This window comes from Micropterus salmoides, unplaced genomic scaffold, assembly GCF_014851395.1.
Source record: "Micropterus salmoides isolate LMB-PRFRI ecotype aquatic unplaced genomic scaffold, ASM1485139v1 Ms_hic_scaffold_22, whole genome shotgun sequence".
In the NCBI taxonomy this organism is placed as follows: Eukaryota; Metazoa; Chordata; class Actinopteri; order Centrarchiformes; family Centrarchidae; genus Micropterus; species Micropterus salmoides.
Window position 1 is genome coordinate 3,609,119 of NW_024041373.1, and position 22,155 is coordinate 3,631,273.

At 40.6% G+C, this 22,155-nt stretch overlaps 1 protein-coding gene across 1 annotated transcript in view; it reads left to right on the forward strand.

Annotated features, from left to right (window-relative positions):
* Window positions 1-583: 583 nt before the first annotated feature.
* The window catches only part of LOC119917681 (enolase 4-like), a 60,144-nt gene continuing 38,572 nt past the window's right edge, over window positions 584-22,155 (forward strand). The window contains exons 1-3 of the mRNA XM_038738099.1: window positions 584-781; window positions 11,579-11,707; window positions 13,484-13,662. Coding sequence (XP_038594027.1) covers window positions 614-781; window positions 11,579-11,707; window positions 13,484-13,662 — 476 coding nt within the window. The 5' untranslated portion in view covers window positions 584-613. The remainder of the gene's footprint in view (window positions 782-11,578; window positions 11,708-13,483; window positions 13,663-22,155) is intronic.

The following is a 22,155-nucleotide window of genomic DNA, read 5'->3' on the forward strand; positions in this document are numbered from 1 at the left end:
TGTTTAGCTCAATTGGAACAGCCAGGTAATAGCATAGCAGCTTCCATTGCTTTTGATATTAGGACCCTTTGGGACCGTACCACAGTTGTTTACACTAGCTTCAAATCACATTAGGCTACTTTACGTCACTGCTGATCAGTGAAACTTGCAGCAATGTTTTTATTTATTAAGCCATGTTTTGACTTTACTATAGTGTGCGTGTGTGTGCGTGCTAGGCGATACTTTATTTTTTGAATATCATTCTCCCTTCCAGGCAATGGTTTCACACGCACCGTTTTTGTTAATAAATTATAATTTACTGTTGGTAAGGAGCAGTAACCAATTATAATTCCACAATTTAGGTTTACTTTGCGATGCTGTAGGGTATAAAGCAGCAGCTCACATACAGGACGTGGCAATGTACATTCCACAACGTGACTGCAAGGATAGAGGCATAATCTATTGTAGATAGAGTTTTATTTATGAGAACAAACAGGCTACACGGGATAAATGAAAGATGGAAGCAGCGCGCAACATCTCTCTGATTTCCTGGGCTCCCGCTGTCACTTGAACGGGTTGTTTCCATGGTAACAGACAACACAAAGACTACAGGGAGAGTGATGGCACCTGGACAATGGCGTACGAAGGGTTCACCGGCCGTCTTTCTAAGGAAAAGCAGGACTTACACGACATTAAAAATTCTGCGGCAGAGTTTTTTCGGGTTAACAGAATCCCCCAGGAGATAGAGAGAGCTCTGAACGAGCTATACTTCCACAAGCCCGAAGACGTTCACGGCTATCTGGTAGGAGTTTGTTTCCCTGCTGTAACGTCAACCCATGAGCGACACCTCGAACAGTCACACGCAAAGTTCTGCTAGCTAAAAGTCTACAATACAACACAGCAGCGTGTAGGTTAGGATAGGTAGCTAGCTACTATGCTAACTAGCTACTGTACTGTATTTGCCTGCTTTAAGAATGTTAACCTAACATACTATTTATTGAAATATGCATGATCCACCAAATAAAACAACAAATTGGCAAGTGGCTTTTTAACGTTACTTCACATTATTGTTCTATTTTCCATCATGGTTCCAGACTATATTTTCCAGCTTGCCTACAACATCTGGTTTAACTAAGTCTACTGGAGTGGAATAGTCCTTTAAATCTGAATGTGGGGGATAATAAGTATTGTCAAATATAGATGCTTAATTGGTTAGGCCTAACAACTTCTCTAAATGCAGACCAATTTATTTTGATATATTATAGAGCAGCAGTGACAAGAAAGGAAACATGTTTTATAAATATATAGAGTATATAAAAAAGAAACAATTCAGAAGGCTCTTTAGGGGTCAAGGCCCATAACAATTTGCCTATGCCTATGTAGCTAGGTTACATCTTCTGCCAATCAGTGGTTTTATTCCCTTTCTTCTCTCCTCATGTCCTGTCACACTTGCCTATTTCAAAGAGGCTTGCTTGGAGGAACTGAGCAAGTGAAGGGAGTAAAGTGAAGTAGAGAAGACATAAGTGAACAGACTTGAAACATAAAAGCCCCAAGTTTTGCAAACAATGTCTGAGAAACAACCAGCAGCAATAAAAGAACTGCCCCCTCCCCGGCTCCACACGGAGCTTCAGGCTCATTATGTTCGATGCCATGGTGCTTGTATCGACGAGTGGCCTGATGACAGTGGGGAATATCTCTTAAGGGGGGGCAGTGATGTACTTGCCCGGGATGCTCTGACCTGGGCCATGAAGCCTTGGAGAGGTATTTTTGAGAAGACGAGTCAAAGCCAGGGGGACTGGGGTCTTGGCGAGATTCCCGTCATGTCTTTATTCTGTAGTGGTCCCAGTAATATTTGTTATTACTGAAGCATGTCACATGGCACAGTTAAGCAGGACTCTCACTAACATTTTTCTCAAGGAGTACTACATTTCATGGACACAAACATGAACACAACTTTTTAAAACTCTGATCACTCTTCACAGTGATAAGTGAAAAGTGCATTGTGGCTTGTGGGACTGGATACACGATACACCGGTACCACCAACACAAACCATGCCACACTTTCAACAAGATTACTGAAAAATATTTATAACAATAACTTTATTAAAACAGATGCAAAACAGAACAAGGTGTTGCTTTCAAGAGGAGGCGGTTAGAACATATTGGCACGATGGCATTCGGGCTCTGGCCATCTACATTTGTCCACTGCTGATGCACTGTTCACAAACTGGAGGAGGAACAAGTGTAAATGAGTGATTAGTATAATAATATAAAATTAAATAAAAAGTATAGTGTTCATTTAATAGTATTTGTTCTGTTTTAGTACTCTGTATAATATATGTTAATGCTATAATGTTACTATATTGATTATAATTTCATATAATAGCATAGCTTATATTTAATTCAGCTGGTAAAATATTATTTACACAAATGTAGATCTCCTCTCCTGTTGTATTGTTTCTGAAGCATTTAAAAATTAATTTTAAAAATAATCCCCTCTCACACTTTTATACATCATTTTTTGTAGCTTACTTTATTTATTATACTAAATTAAAACATTGAACAATAGGAAAAGCAGTTTAGTTTATTCTTGATTATTTTTGCTGTGTGGCAAAGACGTTACCAGGGAAACACTGTTGTGGCCCCCATGCTGCAGTCCAGCCAATCAGATAGCTCTTTTCTTCCTCTCTGTAAGTTATGTCAGCGCTAAAAAAGGTTTACCAGGAAGGACAGCATCACAGTTTTGTCGAGAGCTGGAGGCAGGACCAAATTTTATGTTTGTTTTTTTATGCAGGAAACCCTGTTTATTCCACGTCATTCCATGTCAGCTATGGCTTGTTGCTAATCAGTGTGTAGTTTTATAGAATGATACATAGGAATTAATGGGTGTGACTATGTGGTGTCCAAACAATAATGCTGTGATGATGTGTTGAGAAGAAACCCCACTTGACACTGTTCTTGATCATAAAAGTTTATTACATTAAGGAGTTCAGCATCAATTACAAGCTCTGCAGTAGCTTGGAGAGTGACCCAGCCCGATGGCCACTCTGTCTCTCTGTACATCAAACAAAGCTTATATAGGATATGTGTAGGTATCTGTTAGGTACCATAGAGGGGTTTGAGTCTGCAAAGTAAAAGGTCAAACCCATAGAAGGGTACAGTGCTATTCTGAGGTAACAAAACAAGGAGTTAGAGGTCAAATTCTATAGAAGGGTTCAGTCCCTACATAACCTCCAATCACTGCTCTCCCCGTAGAAGGTCACTGACCCTCAGTTCTGCTGCTACAGTGCTATTTTGAACTGTTATGAGTCAAATGCATACATATTGGATACTACAACTAAGAATACTGATAGCAAATCTTGTTTCCTTGGATAATGCTTTCTAATGAGACCTTCAAGTTTCATTAATTAACTACACTATTTGTATGGCTGGAAAGATGGTGACACTAAAACTAGTTTATGGGTCAGAAAGGACAGGACAAGGTGGGGAAGGAGGACAAGGATATAAAAATTTCTGTAATGTGAAAGTCAGGACTTGAGCAAAAATAGAACAGATAAGTAGCCTAAATAGAATGCAAAAAGCTTTGTCATTGTAAACTTGTATAAATTACATCTAGTAAACTCTAGTAAGTGTCTGGAGTTTGTTGCTTTTTAGTAAACATTTCATGTTAAATTCTTTTAGGCGGTAGCAGGAGAGCTGAGCTGGAGGCTGGTGGCTGGTGCTAGGCGGCTGAGACAGCCAATGGCTTCAGAAGCCTTGAAGACCACACCTTTCTTCTGGTGACTCCACGGGACCCGGTGTTAATAACTCCAGGGTGGCTCCTCGTCCAGTCCACTAAAGGCTTGAAGGGCAGACAGGCAGGGTAGCTGTGTCAGGGCGGCAGGCGGCAAACTCACGAACCCAAGGCTAATCTACCAGAGTGCAGGCTGATGGCTTGCAAGCCGGAGGCTAGCTAGCTGAGGTGAAGGGCACAAAGAGTAAAATAATACAATAACAGGGCTTAAAGTTCTCCGGCGCAAGGCGTTTTTGTATTCGACAATATATAAATATGTCTGTGGAAAATATTCTTGCATATTTTTTAACTGTTGCATATTATGTGTGTGTGTGAAGCGCCAGTCTTCTTCTAAACAATTGGTGGCTTGGTGTTCAGTGGCAAATTGACCATCTGCCATCTGATTCGCGGAGCAGCCCCAAACTCAGTGGAATTGATTTTGTGTGGAGAGAGCGGGTCATCAGAGGTTATCCTTGTCTTCTTAAAGAAAACATCTTTCTTCTGCAGGTATGAGATTGTTGTGTATAACGCTCTCCTTTGGGATCCAAAAATGTGTTTGGCAAACACAAAACAAAAAAACCTCGACCGGCAAGTTAAGACCTTCACCTAGGGAAATAAAGTTCAAGCCCTGAAAATGGGTTACCTCTTGTAGCAGCTCATACCTAAGTGTGAGATTAACGGACCAGAGGGATTTTTCTGTTTCTTTGTTCAGGCTTTTTGTTTGACATGTAGGCCGCTTTGTTAAGGCCTTTGGCCTTACATGTAGACCGCTTCTTTGTATCATATCAAGTAAGGTCCAACATCTGTGTTGTAAAATTAAAACCTTGTACCTTTTGAGTACTAAAGTTGGCTTTAATGGCTAACAACAAGAGATACTTAATAATAACAATAATATTTTATATAAAGAAATATGGTAAGGTAAGTGCTCTATGTATGTGTTTATAAATACAGCACATTTTAAAATCCATGTTACTAAGTTCTTCACAAAGTCACAAAAACAGTAAAAGACAGTTTAACATCAAAACTCAAGTAAGATCAGGAAAGGGTCTCTGATAAAAGTAGGTTTTAAGAAGGGACTTTAAGAAGTTCACTGACTCAGCAGCCCTGATTTCCTTGTGCAGGCTGATCCAGAACCATGGGGCCCTGGCTGCAAATGCTCTGTCCCCTCGGGAACAGAGAGACGAGCAGAGAGAAGTCAGTCCTCCACTTCATTTGCCTACCTTGGCTTTTGCATCGTGCAAATAGTTCTACACAGATGTGAGTGTCTGTCCCTGTGATAGACACTGGCTAATCTCCTCATTATATTGCCCCTGGAATCTGTCGAGGATCTATTCATTAAACATCTCCGGAGACTTGATAGCTATTTATTAATCTCTTGACATGAGTCAGCGTAAGCCTGGTGTTTATTTTGTCCCAATATCTCATTTCTTTTCTTGACAAAAGTTTATTTCTTTCCTCAGAAACTGAACTGCGTGGTTGAGTTTATTTAAAGAGTGTTTTCCTCTGCCTCTTCATTTTGTATTGTGAAAAACTAACCAAGGGTAGTGGGTATAAATGTGTACCCTTTGTGGGGCACAGCACTTGGCACACCCGCTAAGGTAAACATCCTTGCCGCTGCTCTACAAAACCATCATCAGTTTGTTCACTTTCTCATCAATGGCTACACATATGGTTTCATATATATATACATATGTTGGTAAGCCCAACAGGTGTCTAATAATAGACCTGTTTTCCCCACATGGCTCATTCATTCTGAACATTAATAGTGTCATCCCCAGTCCAGATTTCTCGATCATGGCATCAGCCTCATCAGTTTGGCACGACATGGAACTTGGCTTTCTAAATAAGACAACACCAGTACATTCAAAGTCTTGCCCATTCATCCACACTTCTGGCGTTTTTTTCTGGGTTTGCTGCAAAGGACCCTTTTATTTTTCTGTGCGCCTTACCTTCAGACGCAGAAGCAGCCCCAAGATCTTTGACTCTCTGTCAGAAGCCCCATGCTCAGTCCTCCATCTTCTCGACGATTTTCTTGTCATAACTTCACCATCCTCCACCTCACATCGGGCTAACCATTCTGACAAAAACTTTCTCTGAACTTGGCATCCCTCTTTCCAAAGAGAAAAGGTCAGGGCCAAGCACTTCCGTCGACTTCTCAGGCATCACCCTGAACCCCTGATATTCTTTGCTCTTAGTTAAAAATTATACTTCTTTTCACTAAGTACCGTTCGTGTACTCTAGGGCTGAAACAATTCATCGATTAAATCGATAAAATTTATTCATAAAATGCTTCGTTTAATGTAACTATACAGCACAGTGTTTCACAGGGACATTTATTACTGTCGCACATCACCCTTACGCTGTGAACACGACGTGATTATGATGGAGCTGTTTGCAAAGTGTCCAAAGTATGGGATTATTTCAAGCTAAAGAAAACAACAACTCTGTGATGTTACCGTCCGTCCACCGTAAAACAAAACTTTTGTCACCTCGGCAACAGCCTTATCAGAAAGCAGCCGGTGTTCTGCCTGCGGACCACAGACAAGGTAACAGCAACAGCAACAGCAACTTTAGCATTTAACTGAAATCATGATTGACTGTTGAGTTGAAGGCTAGCCAAAGTAAGCAGTCCTCAGCTGTAAATGTGCACACGTGCGTTTGTTGTTCTCCAGGCTGTCGGGGGGCTGCACCTTTTAACTCCCCTGCATCTCTCTCTGTAGCTCAGACAATCCCTGCTACCTGCGTGTGCTTCAGCCAGATTCTTTGTCTTTATAATCGCCATCTTTATAATAACAGCTGTTTCGTGTGCAGGATCGCTCATTTCCCGTTTCACATTTCACGTGTGTTTTAGCAAAAGTACTTCTTAAACGACGCATTGATGAATCGTTGAAATAATCTATAGAAGCTTTGAATACTAAAATCATCGTTAGCTGCAGCCCTAGTGTACTCTGTCACATTCCCTGACCTCGTTTGTGACACACTGCTTCTGTCGAACTATCTCCCAGCAGACAGATGCACCAGATGCGTCTTGGAATGGCATTTCCTTCTTCTGGGACGACTCTCCTTTGTCTCCCCCATCTCCTCCGTCAGCACTTCACAAACTATAACCCATGAATGAATGGTCTAGGAAGTCCATACTCATCCACTCTGATAAAACTGCAGTCGTAGCTCTAAAACAAAGGTCAATCTTGTTCTCCAGTCATCACAGAGTTCCTTTGAAGACTCATATTTATCTCAGCTCAACACCAGTTCATTCTTAGGGCAGTTCACATTCCAGGCTACCACAACAGCATCGCTGCTTCGGTGTATCGTTTCCTGTTTAAGATATTCAGATACTTGGCCCCAGAATCGGATTTGTATCCAGTAGGTACCAGTAAACATTAAACTAGCTCTGCAGCTGAGAAATCTCCAACGCTCACCTCAGCTCAATATAATCAGACTCTTTTCGGGACCCATAATAAACTCAGATGAAAACACGTCTGAGACGGAACCGTTGGCGATGGACGATGGCATTGTCTACTTTAAATGATTTGCTGTGGCGTGGTCCTTGCTAGTGAAATTAAGTTAACTTGTTAAAGGGGACCTTTTATTCTTTCTCCTATTTTCTGGCATTTCTATAATGTTACAATGTCAGATGTTCCTGTTAAACATGACCAAAGCTTCAAATAATGAGGTAAAAGTATTAAAAAGAAATCCCAGTGAGCCAAAACCTCAAATATCTCTCTGTTCTGAACACTCTGTTTTAAACAGTTTTTCTACTATTTGAAGAATGAGCAGAGGATGCTCGCTAAGCGCTACTGTGCGGGTGAAAATGATTAACGTGATTTACACATTGACTTTATTGGTCATGTTAAATTTTAGTAGCAGCAGTCACTCACTCAACAGCTGCTTGTCTGAACCCCACGTCTCCCTTGTGTGCACTGCACAGATGGTCTGGATCTGCACTTCCACATTTCCGAGTTCCGCCTTTTGCGTTCCGTCAACATTACGTTATCAATTAACCTCTAGATAATCGATTATTGACATTTGTTAATCCAAGTCCAAGTCCACATCGCAATGCATCTAAAAATCAATAATTTTAAAATCAATAATTTTCCACACCCCTACTATCTCCCCTCTAAGTCAGTGGAAAAGTAAGAAATAAACATTGTTTATTTACAGTGTCAGTATACACTAATATATGTGATTTTGTTTTTACTCTGTTGTCACTCATGCTATTGCTGCTGGTCAGAGTCTCCCCCCGTGGTGAAGATATACACACACACACACACACACTCACTCGGCTATCAACCGTCAGGAATCAGCTGGGTCACCCAGGTCTTCATGCACCTTGGTCCGCTAGCTAGTTCACTCTTCAGTCTGCCGATCTCAAGGATTATTAATGTACTTTAATTCAATTCAATTCAATTTTATTTATATAGCGCCAAATCACAACAACAGTTATCTCACAGCGCTTTTCATAAAAGAGCAGGTCTAGACCGTACTCTATGATGTTATTTACAGAAGCCCAACAGTTCCCACCAAGAGCAACCATTTACCATTGTTTATGGAGATATCCTCCGTTTCGGTAACCCAAAAGTACATCCCTCGCCGTTTCTGTACACCGCGTTGCCCGACACTTCCGGTTTTTCGGAAACTCTACCCTCCTGTGCAGTCCGTCCCATGCAGTACTCTTAAAGTGACAGTGCCATTAAATAGAGAGGAACGTTATCGCTGCAGAAATCCCACCAGCAATTACATAACATTGTAACCCATATAACACTATTTAACTAAATGGGTTTTTGTTCATCTCTGCTGTTGTTTTCTGGCTTCTGCACGGAAGGGGAATGGGTGTGTCTACCCTGACATTTCCCTCTTTTCTTATCCTTGGAGCAGGCACGGGACCCTGTGCTGGTTGAGGGATGTGGGTCTGGCAAGGCCTCTGCTTCCAAGTCATCATAATCCGATATGTCATTTATTTCCTGTTAGCGTGCATCCTCAGTCACATCACTCAGATGGGTCCATGGCTTGTCAGTGCTTCAGCTGCCGGACACCTGACTTTCCCCACCAACACAGACTCTGGATCCTCTGACGCAGTTTCCAATCCCAAACTCAGGGTAGGTCTGTTCTCAGTGGAAGCTGCTTGGGGACGCTGCCGTGGCGCTGGTACTGGCCCTGCACACTGCTGCAAGTTAGACCTAGCACTCTCTTCATCGGCCCTCCCTCCAGTGGCACCACTGTATATGTAGTCCCCTGCACCTCAACAACTTTGTACACTGCAGCTGCCCAGGCATCCTGGATCTTATTCCTTCCTGGTGGACAATGGCGGAGGTACACCAATTGTCTCACGTCGATAGGCGAACAGTAAACCTTCTCCAGCTGTAGTGCTACTCTTTCCGCCGCCTTCCGCTCCGCACACTCCTTTGCTCTTGCACGTGCATCCTGGAGGTGCTCCTGGTGTACAGCTAACCAGTCAGGCTTGTTGTCTTTCACTTTCTCCTGGATTAAAAGCGTGTTAATAGGAAGATGTGGCAACACATATGCAGGCATGATTTAGTCTTCACTCTTTTGTCATGTTCAAAGGGAGACAACAGAAAACTTGTCCAAAAAGAAACTGTGTCAAGAAGTTAAAATATATGATTGCTGCTTGCATGTTTTTAGGTCATTTTATAATCAGTAGCTTGTTTTTCTGCTTAAGTTACTTTTTTTGGACAACGCACATTTGTTTCTTCTATATTTTTATTGCATTGCATGTTTCTTAATGTGCAAATAAACCTTTGTTAAAGCATTTTCATTTGTTATTTAACTGCAAGCTATAGTTCAGAATGTTTTTTTAAAACAAATGATGCTTTAAAAAGTGGTGGGGACAAAATCAGCCATTTCAAAAAGGCTGTGGGGACATGTCCCCAGCGTCCCCAGTGTAAATGACACCCAGATTCTTTGTCTTTAAAATTGCTATCTTTATAACAAACAACAGCTGTTACATGTGTAGGTTTGTAGGTATCATTTCCTGTTTCACATTTCACGTGTGTTTTCTTGACAAAACGTGGTTTGGAGACCAGCCATCGGGTGACACAGCCGTTGTCACGCCACAATGACTTCAAGACTCCTGTCAAAAGACAGCAAGTTGTGTAGTTTGAACAGCACGGCGATCGGCCGACGCTGAAAGTGTGTAGTCTGCTCGAGCCTTAACCGGAGTCAACCGAAGCACGCAGAAAGAGGAACGGAGAGAGAGATAGATTAGATTCCCCACAAAGCTGTGAAGTCTCAAAGTTGAAAGTCCTCGTTGTAGACAGTAATTTAGTGTTAGATCCATTCAAGAGCGTTGTTTCCTCAGAGTCACTGTATCATAGACGGTGGTTAAAAAATTCTTGGAGTTTTGGATAGGATTAAAGCGTGCCGGTAAACTAGATGTGAATATGCTACATTTAAAATATCATTGTGGCAGATTATGTGCATGTCAAAAAATAGACTACCTATGTAGGAGAGTGTTTCCCATTATAATGTAATAAAATATTGGTAATGACATGAGTAATATATGGTATTATTATTTTGTAAGCAGTAGTATATTAGTGTTTTTTTATTTATAGTTTCTGTTTAGCAGGCCCACACAAAATGCATAATTTAAATACAAAATTTACTTTAATTCCTTCATTTATTAAAACTTTAATATATTTTGTTGTACTTTTGTTACTCTTGGTGAGGAGATAATCTTTGTTTATGTTAGCTTCTGTGTTTCTGAAAAGAAGGGAAAAAAAGAATATCGGCTGATAAATCAGGCGTTTCGGATTTTAAAGTCCTCAAATATCGAAATCGGTCTTAAAAATTCCATATTGGTCGGGCTCTAATTTTAATACCCATCAAAACTAGAGTACTTGAAGGTTCTACAGATTATTTCATCGATTCATGATGATGCGTCGATGCATCGTTTAAGAAGCACCTTTGCTTGGCGGCAACCAGAAGGAGACAAACACGTGTGCACATTTACAGCTGAGGATTGCGGCTTACTTTTGCTAGCTTTCAACTCATCAATCAATCAATCATGATTTCAGTTAAATGCTAAAGTTGCTGTTACTGTTACCTTGACTGTGGTCCGCTCCATGGACTTGATGATAGACCAGGTGCTTTCTGATCAGATGCTGTCGTGCTGTTGTGGTAGGAGACATAAATTTCATTTTACAATGGACAGACTGTAACTTTACAGAGTTGTTGTTTTCTTTTAGCTTGAAATAATAGCATACTTTGGACACTTTCTTCTTCGTCCATCACTATTTTCTCTCTCTTCCTCCAATTTCTCAAACAGCGCCATCATAATCACGTCATGTTCACACAGCGTAAGCTCGAAGTGTGACATTTAATAAATGTCCGTGCGAAACAGTGCGCTATATAGTTGTATGGATTAAATGAAGCACTGATGCATAGAATTTGCTTCAATGCTTTTTAGTAATTCAATTACTAATTTTAATCATGATTCGTTTCAGCCCTAATCAAAATGCCTGTTTTTACACTACAGTATATGCAACACACGTAATCAATGGTGCAAACCCATCAAAAACATAATTACATACAGCATCACCTTTGACGTATTTAATGATTAATTTGACATCATTCAGAAGGATGCTTTTAATGCCTTCTTTCTGTAGAGTGATGTGTCCCTCATTCTGTTTTGCATAACCAATACGTTTAAAAGTTTCTGTAACCAATCAGTGAAGAGTGCTATTTTTTGGTGCTTGTTAATCAAGCTTACAAGTTCTGAAAACAGCATGTGATGAACAGCTCAAAAGCTGAGAGAATCACGTATCTTAAAAAGTTCAGGAGAAAATGTACTAAATTTTTTTTTCGCTTTAGGCAAATCACTTTATAAACCTCTCTGCACCACCAAAAATCAGCAGACTGAAGGGAAAGGAGGTTTATGATGCAAGAGGACAGCTATCCACTGAGGCTGAGGTCTTCTGCATCATCTGCAACAAGGAAAAGGTAAACCTCATGAGTTACATTTTGCCTTTTTGGCTACAGACAGAACTCTTACTTGTAAAGATCAGCACTAATTTAATATAACTTTAACAGATTAACTTAAGTGTATGCATTAAGTGTAACAATTTAACAACATAAAAGGTTTAACAAAGGAGATGTGATTCATTAGTGATGTGCTGATGGTTTGAAATGACAGAACGGGGCCTCTTCAAACATGCAGTAGGCTCTGATGTAAAGAGGCGGCTGGAGGCAAGAAGGGGACCATGAAGGTAGCAATTAGAAAACAGACCATGACCCTTGACCCTTGCCATTTCACAAAAGCCAAAAAGATGAGATGTGACACCATGAACCGAGGTCACTGTGGGCATACCTAGGGCCTAGCCAATAGGCATGCATTAACACTTTAATCCAACAGTATTACTTTGTTCTATAATGTCATTGTGAGGAGGGGGAGGAGGCCAGTTCCTCAGTTCCAATGATAGATAATAGCATATTGTAATTTATCTATAACTTTATCTATATAGCGCATGTATTTTAGAATGTATTAAAATACAAATAAATGATATTTCACAATTTAATTCAAAAGAAAAAAATCTATTCTTAAATAATGAGTTTTAAAAGAGAGATTTTATATAAAATATCACAAATATAAAGTTTGAGAGCAGTTTTGCCAGATCTCCTCTAGCAGGTTCAGTTTTTGACTGCAAATGCCTGATCTCCTCTGATTTTTAGCCTCGACCTGGGAACTACTGACAAAGACCTACCAGAGGATTTCAGGATGCACTCAGGCTCATGTGTGACAAGATCTTGTGCATGATTCATCCAATTTGGATGTAATAAAAGCATGGATTACTGTTTTGCTTTGTAGATTTAAAAAAACTGGGTTTTTTAAAATGTCACGAAGATGAAGGAATCAGGATTGGACAGCAGAAATCACAAGCAAAAATGACACAGACTTTATGCAATGATGCTTTATGTTGTAGAACAAGGAACTGTAGTGTTAGGAAATCCAATTAACTGGAGAGTCTGAACCTATGATAACAACTGCTGAGTTTTGTGACTTTATCTAAAGGAAGTTTAATGGTTGACAGAGACATGTAGTTTGCTCAGTTGCATGACTAGCATGATCAGAATGAAAGACAAGTAGATCTGGGAGTCCTTTGCAAAACCCTAACCCTAAACTCATATGGTGGTTTTGATATAGCAGCATATCGGTGATGTGTGCCCCTTTGAGCAAATTATCCAAAGAAAGAATAGTATAATGCTTGGAATTTATCAGTCTTCAGCAGTAATATGTAATGAGAGGAAAAAGTGTTCTGTGAAGAAGAAGGGAGAAGGAGGTGGAGAGAGAAGCATGCTGTGGATGAGGAGAGATGAGTCAGAGATTGCAGATAACTCATGTTCTCCCCCTCCAACCACATTGTTGGCTACAGGGCAGGTGGAGGTGACTGTCAGTAGAGCAGTATGTGAAAAATGCTAATTTGTTTCAGCCCAAACATTCAGCACAACAGTGGAATGTTTGGATTTGTTTCTGCAGCAAACGTGTGCATTTCAAAGATTACGGTATTGACCTGTATAAAAAGTGCAATAAGATAACTTTTGTTATGAATTAGTGCTATATAAATAACATTGAATTGAATTGTATTTGTTTGCAGATTGGGAAGATGTTGTGAATTGGGGGGCTTCTGCTTTTCCACTATGTCATTCATAACAACTGTAACGATTTTGTGGGAAACAGCTTGTTATCCTTTTGAAGAAGTTTTTCCGTCTTGTGTTCAGAGCATGTCCTCAGCTGTCGTCTCCAGCCACTTTGGGCCTAAAGAGACTTCACTGGATTGGAACACTCAGGTGAGGGCTGACCATGTGATGACTGCTGTCCAGTGGATCAATGAACCTCTGAACAACCTCCTGAAGGGCCTAAACCCCTGTGACCAATCAGAAGTCGATCATATACTCAGGTAGTGTTCAAATGGGGTTGGTATTTGAATGTTTTTGTGATCATTTCTTCTCTCTGTCGCGTGTCAGGGAAATGTGGATGCAATAAGAGACTTGAGATGTACCCACTGTGTGTAAACCTCCTTGGAATGGGGTCATGCTGAGGTTAATGCTTTGCACTTGTTTGCCTAATGTCACATCATATCATCTCTTATTGGTTGCTTTTGTATTATGTTTCATGACCTACTAGCAAAGCCTAATGACTTACTATGTATGGCTTGGGGGTTGGGGTGGACGATTTATATTGCAGTGCCTGTCTTGCAGTGGATTCAAATTTGGACAACAGTGGAAATAAAGATTTCAAAAATATCCAGATGTATGCTTTTAGCTAGAAATGTGAAATGGTTTAGAATTGCTCTAAGTTTCTATATAGGGCTTGTTTTAAACTCTCGGAAAGCTTTTTTATTTCTCAGATACTTAAAATTGTCTCCTATTGTTAGGATAGTAGGGTGACATCTATCTCAGCTTAAATCACATCCTAATGTCCGACGCTCATGTGTTGCAGGATAAAACCGGAAAAAAGACTTTGGCCCAGAGTTAAGCACAGCTGTCGCAGTTAGAGAATGCAAACTCAGTTTTATCATCAATCCATTTAAACATCTGTTTTTTACGTATCACATCTGACGTATTTTGTTTACTAGCTAATAATTAAGATGTTGTAGACAAAACACATGATCGGTCTAAGAAAGTAACACAAAAGACGACAATACACCAAGTAGAAATAAATATTATTACAATATAGGTGGGACCCACGATGGACTGGCGACCTGTCCAGGGTGTACACTGCCTTTTGCCCAATGTCAGCTGGGATTGGCTCCAGCTCCCCGCGACCCTGTACGCAGGATAAGCGGTTGATGATGGATGGATGGACAGACAATATAGGTGACAACAACTAACGCCACTTCCCGAGCAAAGGTTATGATCTATAAAAAACAAACTGGTTGAAGTCTATGAAGATTCTCAGTCATCCAGGTCATAGTTATCCAACGAGGGTTAAAATGAAGGGCAACTGGACTTGGTTGAAGATACTGGAAGACGTTTCGTCCCTTATCCAAAGGACTTCTTCAGTTCTGACTGACTGGCAGGGAAACTCAGCTATTTAACCTCAGTGGGGTCGTTGGCCCGGCTTCTCGACCCTGGTGTAGATGGCTTCCTTGACCAGAGGAGGGGGTCTACGCCACCACTTATCCCCCACTTACAATGCTGTCCTTTCATCACTTCCCAGGAAACTCAACAAACGTAACCTCTTGGCCTCAGGTGAAGATACCAATGATGGTCGTTCAGTCTTGGCCTCAGGTGAAGATACCAACGATGGTCGTTCAGTCTTGGCCACAGGTAGTCTCAACGACTGTAACGACTGTCGTCACAACACCAAGGAACACTAACGAACCAGCGGTATCGATGACCCGGGCCAACGACCCCACTGAGGTTAAATAGCTGAGTTTCCCTGCCAGTCAGTCAGAACTGAAGAAGTCCTTTGGATAAGGGACGAAACGTCTTCCAGTATCTTCAACCAAGTCCAGTTGCCCTTCATTTTAACCCTCGTTGGAAAACTGGTTGAAGACATTGAAAATGTGCATCCTGTAAGTAAACTCTGAACCATGTGTACACACATAAAGAGGAGAAATGAGAAACGACGACTCACATGGCAGAAGGATGAAACTGTTTGAAGTGAATAGTCCTACAACTGCGTAAAATATATTGAAATATTACCTCTGAGTAGTATCGCCTTAAAGCCTTTCTAAATAATCAGACACTCGTTTGATTGATTCTCCCTGAAGTTCGCTATTAAAAAAAACATAATTTAAGAGAATTTGCGGCGCACAAAAAGAACCATGACTGAGGATAATAAACACGATCGGAGATTCTGTTTCTGCAAAAGAACACCTCAAATGTGTTGGACCGTTTAATCAGGAATCATATTAATTACTTGTATGCAGTACAATTTATTCTCATAAATAAGGTGAACAGGAGGACAAATTACATTTAAATTGATGCCGTTTTCAATGCGTCAGTCGAGCAAATACTAGTGCATAGTTTCATGTATTGTTATCACATGTTTGCTTCCTAATCGAGCCAAACGCTGTGCGCCAGCGTGTGGATGTGATGCTCTGTTTGTTATGGACTCGTTTACAACAAGTCACAGGCTATTTCTTTTAACTCATCACCATTGTTGTTAAGTGAGTGGACTGTTTGTGTAACCTAAATACATGTTTAAACACAGGTGGAATTAATTTGGTTTTGGTCTTTTCAAACGGGTGAATCCAAAAAAGTACCCATCTTCATCTCGTCTTGTGTGTATGTATGTGTGTGTCCCCTTTGGTCAGTGACGTCACTAATCAGGAGGAATGCCCCGTTCCTGCAGATCGGTTATAAAGGGCGTGGAGCTCCGGTGCCCCCTTTCCTCTGGTGCACAAGCGTTGCATGAAAGCGTTTTTTACCCACCAAACAACTTCAGCTTCACCAAAAGGAACGTCAGTGTCATGCTGAATTAAATCTCGTTTTGTAGCTCCTCTGTCAGAGTTTGCCTCCTTTTCTTCCCACAGTCAGTACGTATTAATATTAATTCCACTGACCATTTATAGACAGTTGTAAGCGTTTGAAGGGATCAGACGTGGCGCTTCCTCACATAGACCACATTTCAATTTGATTGTGATTTATAAAGGGAACAAGCTTACAAGGGTGTAAGCCATTTTTTGTCTTTTGGACGCACGTACACTTTTAGTGAGGTTTCTGGGCATGTTTTTAGAATTGAGACCCCTGTTCTGCATCATCCACAGGTCTTTACCGCCCTCCATACAGGTGGAATTTAAAACAAGAACGATAAATAATCACTCGCGCATTTGAAATAGCTTGTTACTGGGTTTAATTGTCATTATTATTATTTACTAGCCTATAAGACAGTTTGGCCACAGTTAAGAAAAAGCATACCTTTTTCTCCTCTCTGATAGAGCCATAGGTTACTTCACTCTTTCAGAAAGCTTAATTGTCTTTATTATTTAACCACAATTGAAGAAAATAAAACCATCATTTAGTTCACCTCTACCTGATAACATTATCATATAGTATAGACTAAAGTATAGGAAGGGATATAACAACATCGGATCTAAATAGCCACGTATTCATCTCAAGTCGACAGCTGTCAGGCTATTGACAGGCGGTCACTATTCTCACCCCCCCATCCTCTGTCACACACCTGCAATACCCTCCACAGTTACACTATAGGCAATCGCATAGCAGTTTCTTAACGAGCCACGATAACTATAGGACTAAAATAAGTGTTTCTTCTCTCCTCTCTGACAACGAGTCAGGTTATTGCAATTGTCGTAAGAGCCACAGAAGAACGAAAAATAATCACACACGCATTTTTAAACATTTGTTACTGAGAAGTTTTAAAACAAGAACGAATAAAGTAAATAACCACTCATGCATTTGAAACAGTTTAGCCACAGTTAAGAAAAAGCATACATAAAATCCACACTGAATCTCAACACACCCTCCTGCCTCTACAGCACATTCTCACAACTAGGTGATACTGCATGTGAGAGACAGAGGCTCACACACCCGCAACGCAGTCATCAATACAAGAGGAAGCAAGATTCTCATGGCTTCCAGTGGAATTTGTACGGGAGTTTTGTTAAAAACTTGTATTATTTGCTTGAAATACAAAAGATACTTTGTAATCTATGTTTTTTTTAAATGTTTCTGGTTAGAATATAATGTTTTTTGTTGGTAATTGTCATTCCTATGACAGTTTACTATTGAAACCATGAGAGAAGGGACTGTTTTTCGTGGGAGCGCGCAACGCTAACATTTATTTACTACTCATGTCAAATTTAGTGCAGATGTGAGCATGTACACTGAAGTTAGTACAACTTCCTGTTTCATGACAAATCATCAATTTTCGACGCCACACCACGGCCACGTCTTTCCACGAAAGCTTACCGTTTGTACAACTTTTAATCGTCAATGGCTATAGACCACACAGCACAAATCTGAAATCGGTCAGACTAATTCTGTAGGAGTAGTTCGTCAAAGTACGGAGCCTGCAAATCATCTAAAAATGACCACAAAATGTCTGACTTCCTGTTGGGTTTAGGCCTCGCTCCAAGAGGCTTTTTAGTACGTCTGGATATGATACATGTGCCACAGAAATTTCATACATGTAGGTAATCAGAAGAATCAGAATCAGGAGGAGCTTTATAGATGTAGAAATATATAAATATGTAATAAAAAAAATGTTATGTAAGAATAACACAATTGACAATATAAAAAATAAAAACCAACCTGTTCACGTTTCTAACAGATTTTCCCCACTCAGCGACACACCCGCTGAGAAACCAACTCTGATCATTGGCAGCTCCATTTTGACAAACGTGCAGGTAGCGAAGCCAGCGGCCATAGTTAAGTGCATCCCTGGGGCCAGAGCGGGCGACATTGAGTCTTATTTGAAACTGCTGGCTAAGGATAAACGTAAATATAGTAAGATTGTTATTCACGTTGGCAGTAATGACTCCTGGTTACGCCAATCGGAGGTCACTAATAATAATGTTGAGTCGGTGTGTACATATGCAAAAACAATGTCGGACACCGTAGTTTTCTCTGGACCCCTGCCAAATCTGACCAGTGATGACATGTATAGCCGCATGTCGTCATTCCACCGCTGGTTGTCGAGGTGGTGTCCAGCAAACGATGTGGGCTTTGTTGATCATTTGCAGACTTTCTGGGGAAGACCTGGTCTGATTCGGAGAGACGGCATCCATCCCACTTGGGAAGGAGCAGCTCTCATTTCTAGAAATCTGGCCAAGTTTATTAGTGGACCAAATCCATGACAACTCAGAGTTGAGACCAGGAGGCAGAGTCGCAGTTTAACACACTTCTCTGCCCTTCTTTTCAGCAGTTACCCACCCAAAACCCTACGCAGAGTCGCAGTCTAACACACTTCTCTGCTCCTCCATTTCAGGAGTTACTTAGTGAAAATCCTATAGTAACGGTGTCTGCCCCCGACCATCGAAATTATTTAAAAAGGTAAACAGAAGAGGAGCTGTGCATAAAAACCTCAAAAAATTAAAACCACAAGAGCAATAGTGCAAACGAATAGGAGAGTTAAATGTGGACTCTTAAACATCAGATCTCTCTCTTCTAAAGGTGTACTAGTAAATGAACTAATATCAGATTATGATATTGATTTATTTTGTCTTACTGAAACCTGGCTGGTGATGGAGAATATGTTAGCCTAAATGAATCTTCCCTCCCAGTCATATTAATACTCACATTCCTCGAGGCACAGGCCGAGGAGGTGGAGTTGCAGCTATCTTTGACTCTAGCCTACTAATCAGCTCTAAACCTAAACTAAACTATAACTCATTTGAAAGCCTTGTTCTTAGTGTTTCACACCCAAGTTGGAAATAACTGCAACCAATTCTTTTCGTTATAGTGTACCAAGCACCTGGTCGTATTCGAGTTTTTGTCAACTTTAGTCCTTAAAACGGACAAAGTTATTATTGTAGGGGATTTTAATATTCATGTGGACGTTGAGAATGACAGCTTCAGTACTGCGTTTATCTCTCTGTTAGATTCCATTGGCTTCTCTCAGAGTGTTCATGAACCGACTCACTGTTTTAACCACACCCTCGACCTTGTTTTAGTATATGGTATTGAAATTGAACATTTAGTGGTGTTCCCACAGAATCCCTCTTTATCCGACCACTGTTTGATAACTTTTGAGTTTGTATTGCTGAGAACTACACGCCATTGGGCAAAAATTTCTATACAAGACGTCTGTCTGATAGTGCTGTAGCTAAATTTAAGGATGCGATTCCATCAGCTGGTCCATTTCTTTGATGTCCTCACTACAGGTTTACAGAGTTTCTGTCTGTATGCAGGCATCGGGTAAACCGTGATGTGATCAGTGTCTCCCAGTGGAGCGCGTGTGACGGCGTGATAGGCACTGCTACTGTGGTGTAACAGTGATCCAAAGTGTTCCCCTCTCTGGTTGGACACTTTATAAACTGTCTGTATTTGGGGAGTTCTTGGCTGAGATTTCCTTTGTTAAAGGCACCAAGAACAATAACAAGGGAGTCCATGTTTGTCTGCTCCACACACAGTATCCGGTCGGCCAGCATGCGCTGTGTGTTGTGCACGTTGGCCTGCGGCGGAATGTAAACACTGAACAGAATGAATGAAGAAAAGTCACAGAGGGAGTAAAATGGTTTACAGTTAATGATAAAATATTCCAGATCAGGAGAACAGTGCTGCTGAATCACTGTCACGTCGGTACACCAGCCATTGTTAATATAGAAACAGACACCTCCACCTTTTGTTTTGCCGGTGTCACAGTCTGTTCTGTACAGTTGGAAGCCAGCCAGCTGCAGCGCAGTGTCCGGTATCAGTTTACACAGCCACGTCTCCGTGAAGCACAGAACAGAAGATGAATAAAAGTCTCTGTTCTTCCCCACCAGAAGCTGAAGTTCGTCCAGTTTGTTGCACAGTGAGCGAGAAATATTGCAGATAGCGGTGTGAGGAGTCCCCTACAGTGAAGACACATGAGCGACCCAGCTCTTTTTCCTCTCCTCTGGCGCTTCAACGCCCGAACAACAGCAAGAGAGCCCTTCACCAAAATGTCCAATAATTTCACTGATAATGCGAGAAAAGTGGGAACTAAATCCGCTGGAGTTGTTCCCCTGATGTTCACGAGCTCTTCTCTGGTGAAAGAGCTCCGGGAATCACAGCTGAAAACTGACTCAACACACAAAAACATAACAAAACAAAGTGCACCTAACACTGAGGCAGCTATACGCAGCGCCATCTGTGTGGTAGTACTCATGGGAGCTGTAGTGTCGTAGCAATTCGTTTGTTATTTCAGGTGCATTTTGACAAGACTACAATTTTTCAACACACCAAAGTGGCTAGTGGGAGCGACTGTGTTATTCGCCACGGCTGAAATCCACCTTGGTGGGTTGGCGGGTGTTAATTTCAAGCCCTGATTGTAGGTCTGAACAACAAAAGCACCACTCAACTTTCTTCATTTATTAGAAAGATTTTTCTTTCTTTTATTTATTCCATTACCTTTTATTATGGAGACAATTAAAGTCAGAGACAGTCTGAGAGTTATTCATCAAGAAACACTTTTTACATCATTTATCACAATTTCTATTCAATCAGATATAAAGCTGATCATTCCTGTGTTCAGTCCAAAAAGAGGACAATAAATCATGGTAAACGAGCGAGTAGTCGGACATCTTGTAGGCTTGTATGGTGTTCCTCAAATGTAAGTTGCTTTGGATAAGTATCTGCCAAATGAGTAAATATAAATGTAAAATGTAAGTTACTAAACTGCACTAAATTCTCTAATGAAGCAAGCAAGGGAGCATAAAGCCTGCACATCCAGCCAATCTCACAGACTGCATCTCATGAAAGCAGCCGGCAGCTCCGTGAGTAAAATTTGATGAAAGTATACATGGAAGTGCTGCTGCGCAGAAACACCCAAACACGGTGGATTGATATGATGGAACACAGTGATCGATCAGTGACAAGTTATGTCACTTGCATAAAAAAATGTATTGAGTAGTCTAGGGGCTGTACTATATCCCGATATAGGTAATTTCATATCCCAATACCTATATATATCCTGATATAGACATTAATTATTGTTGGAATTTCCAACAGTAACTCATAATATTTCTCTGCATCATAAAGGTCTGGTAACTTATGCGATTCTAGAGAAATCAAATACCATGACAGGGTTTTTCCTGAATAGAGAAATTTTTGGTGCCCCCCAAAGAGGTTTGCGCTACTGGGAGCGATGACTTCCTGTTATTTCTCACAATATAAAAGCCATTTATGCTTGAATGTACTACAGCAAAGTTTAGAAATATTGAACTCGTTGTTCTGTATGCACAGTTTATTACGGACAAGTCAGTACTTTGCATAAACAAATGAGACACTGACCACCTTGTAGATCATTTTTCTTGCACAATAACTTAATAACTGAAACAACCCACAAAATGTAACTGCTGTTTGTCCAACTGGAATTAATATTAGGCTACTAATAGTAAGCTATATAACCATTATGTGAAATTATAATGAATACACAAACATTAGCACTAATCAAACCTTAACCACAGTGGTGTAGGCTAATATCAGAGAAAGATTTTATTTTTTTAAAAAGCCGAGTCTCAACTAATAAACTTTCTGTAGGCAGATTATCCAAATCAAGTGTAACCTGTAAATATATTATTATACTAACATTACTTTACTTTTATACCTTTACTCATTCAGGTTGTTGTATATTTTGTTTATCAAACGGTCATAAATAACAAGAAAACCCTGCATGATATAGAGTGAACAGCAAGTAATGTAACTAACGTGAGCTAGGTTTGGTTTAGCAGCAAACTGTGGCTAACTTACTTGCTGCTGCAAAGCTAACATGAGACCAGAGCAGCACAGATGCTCCA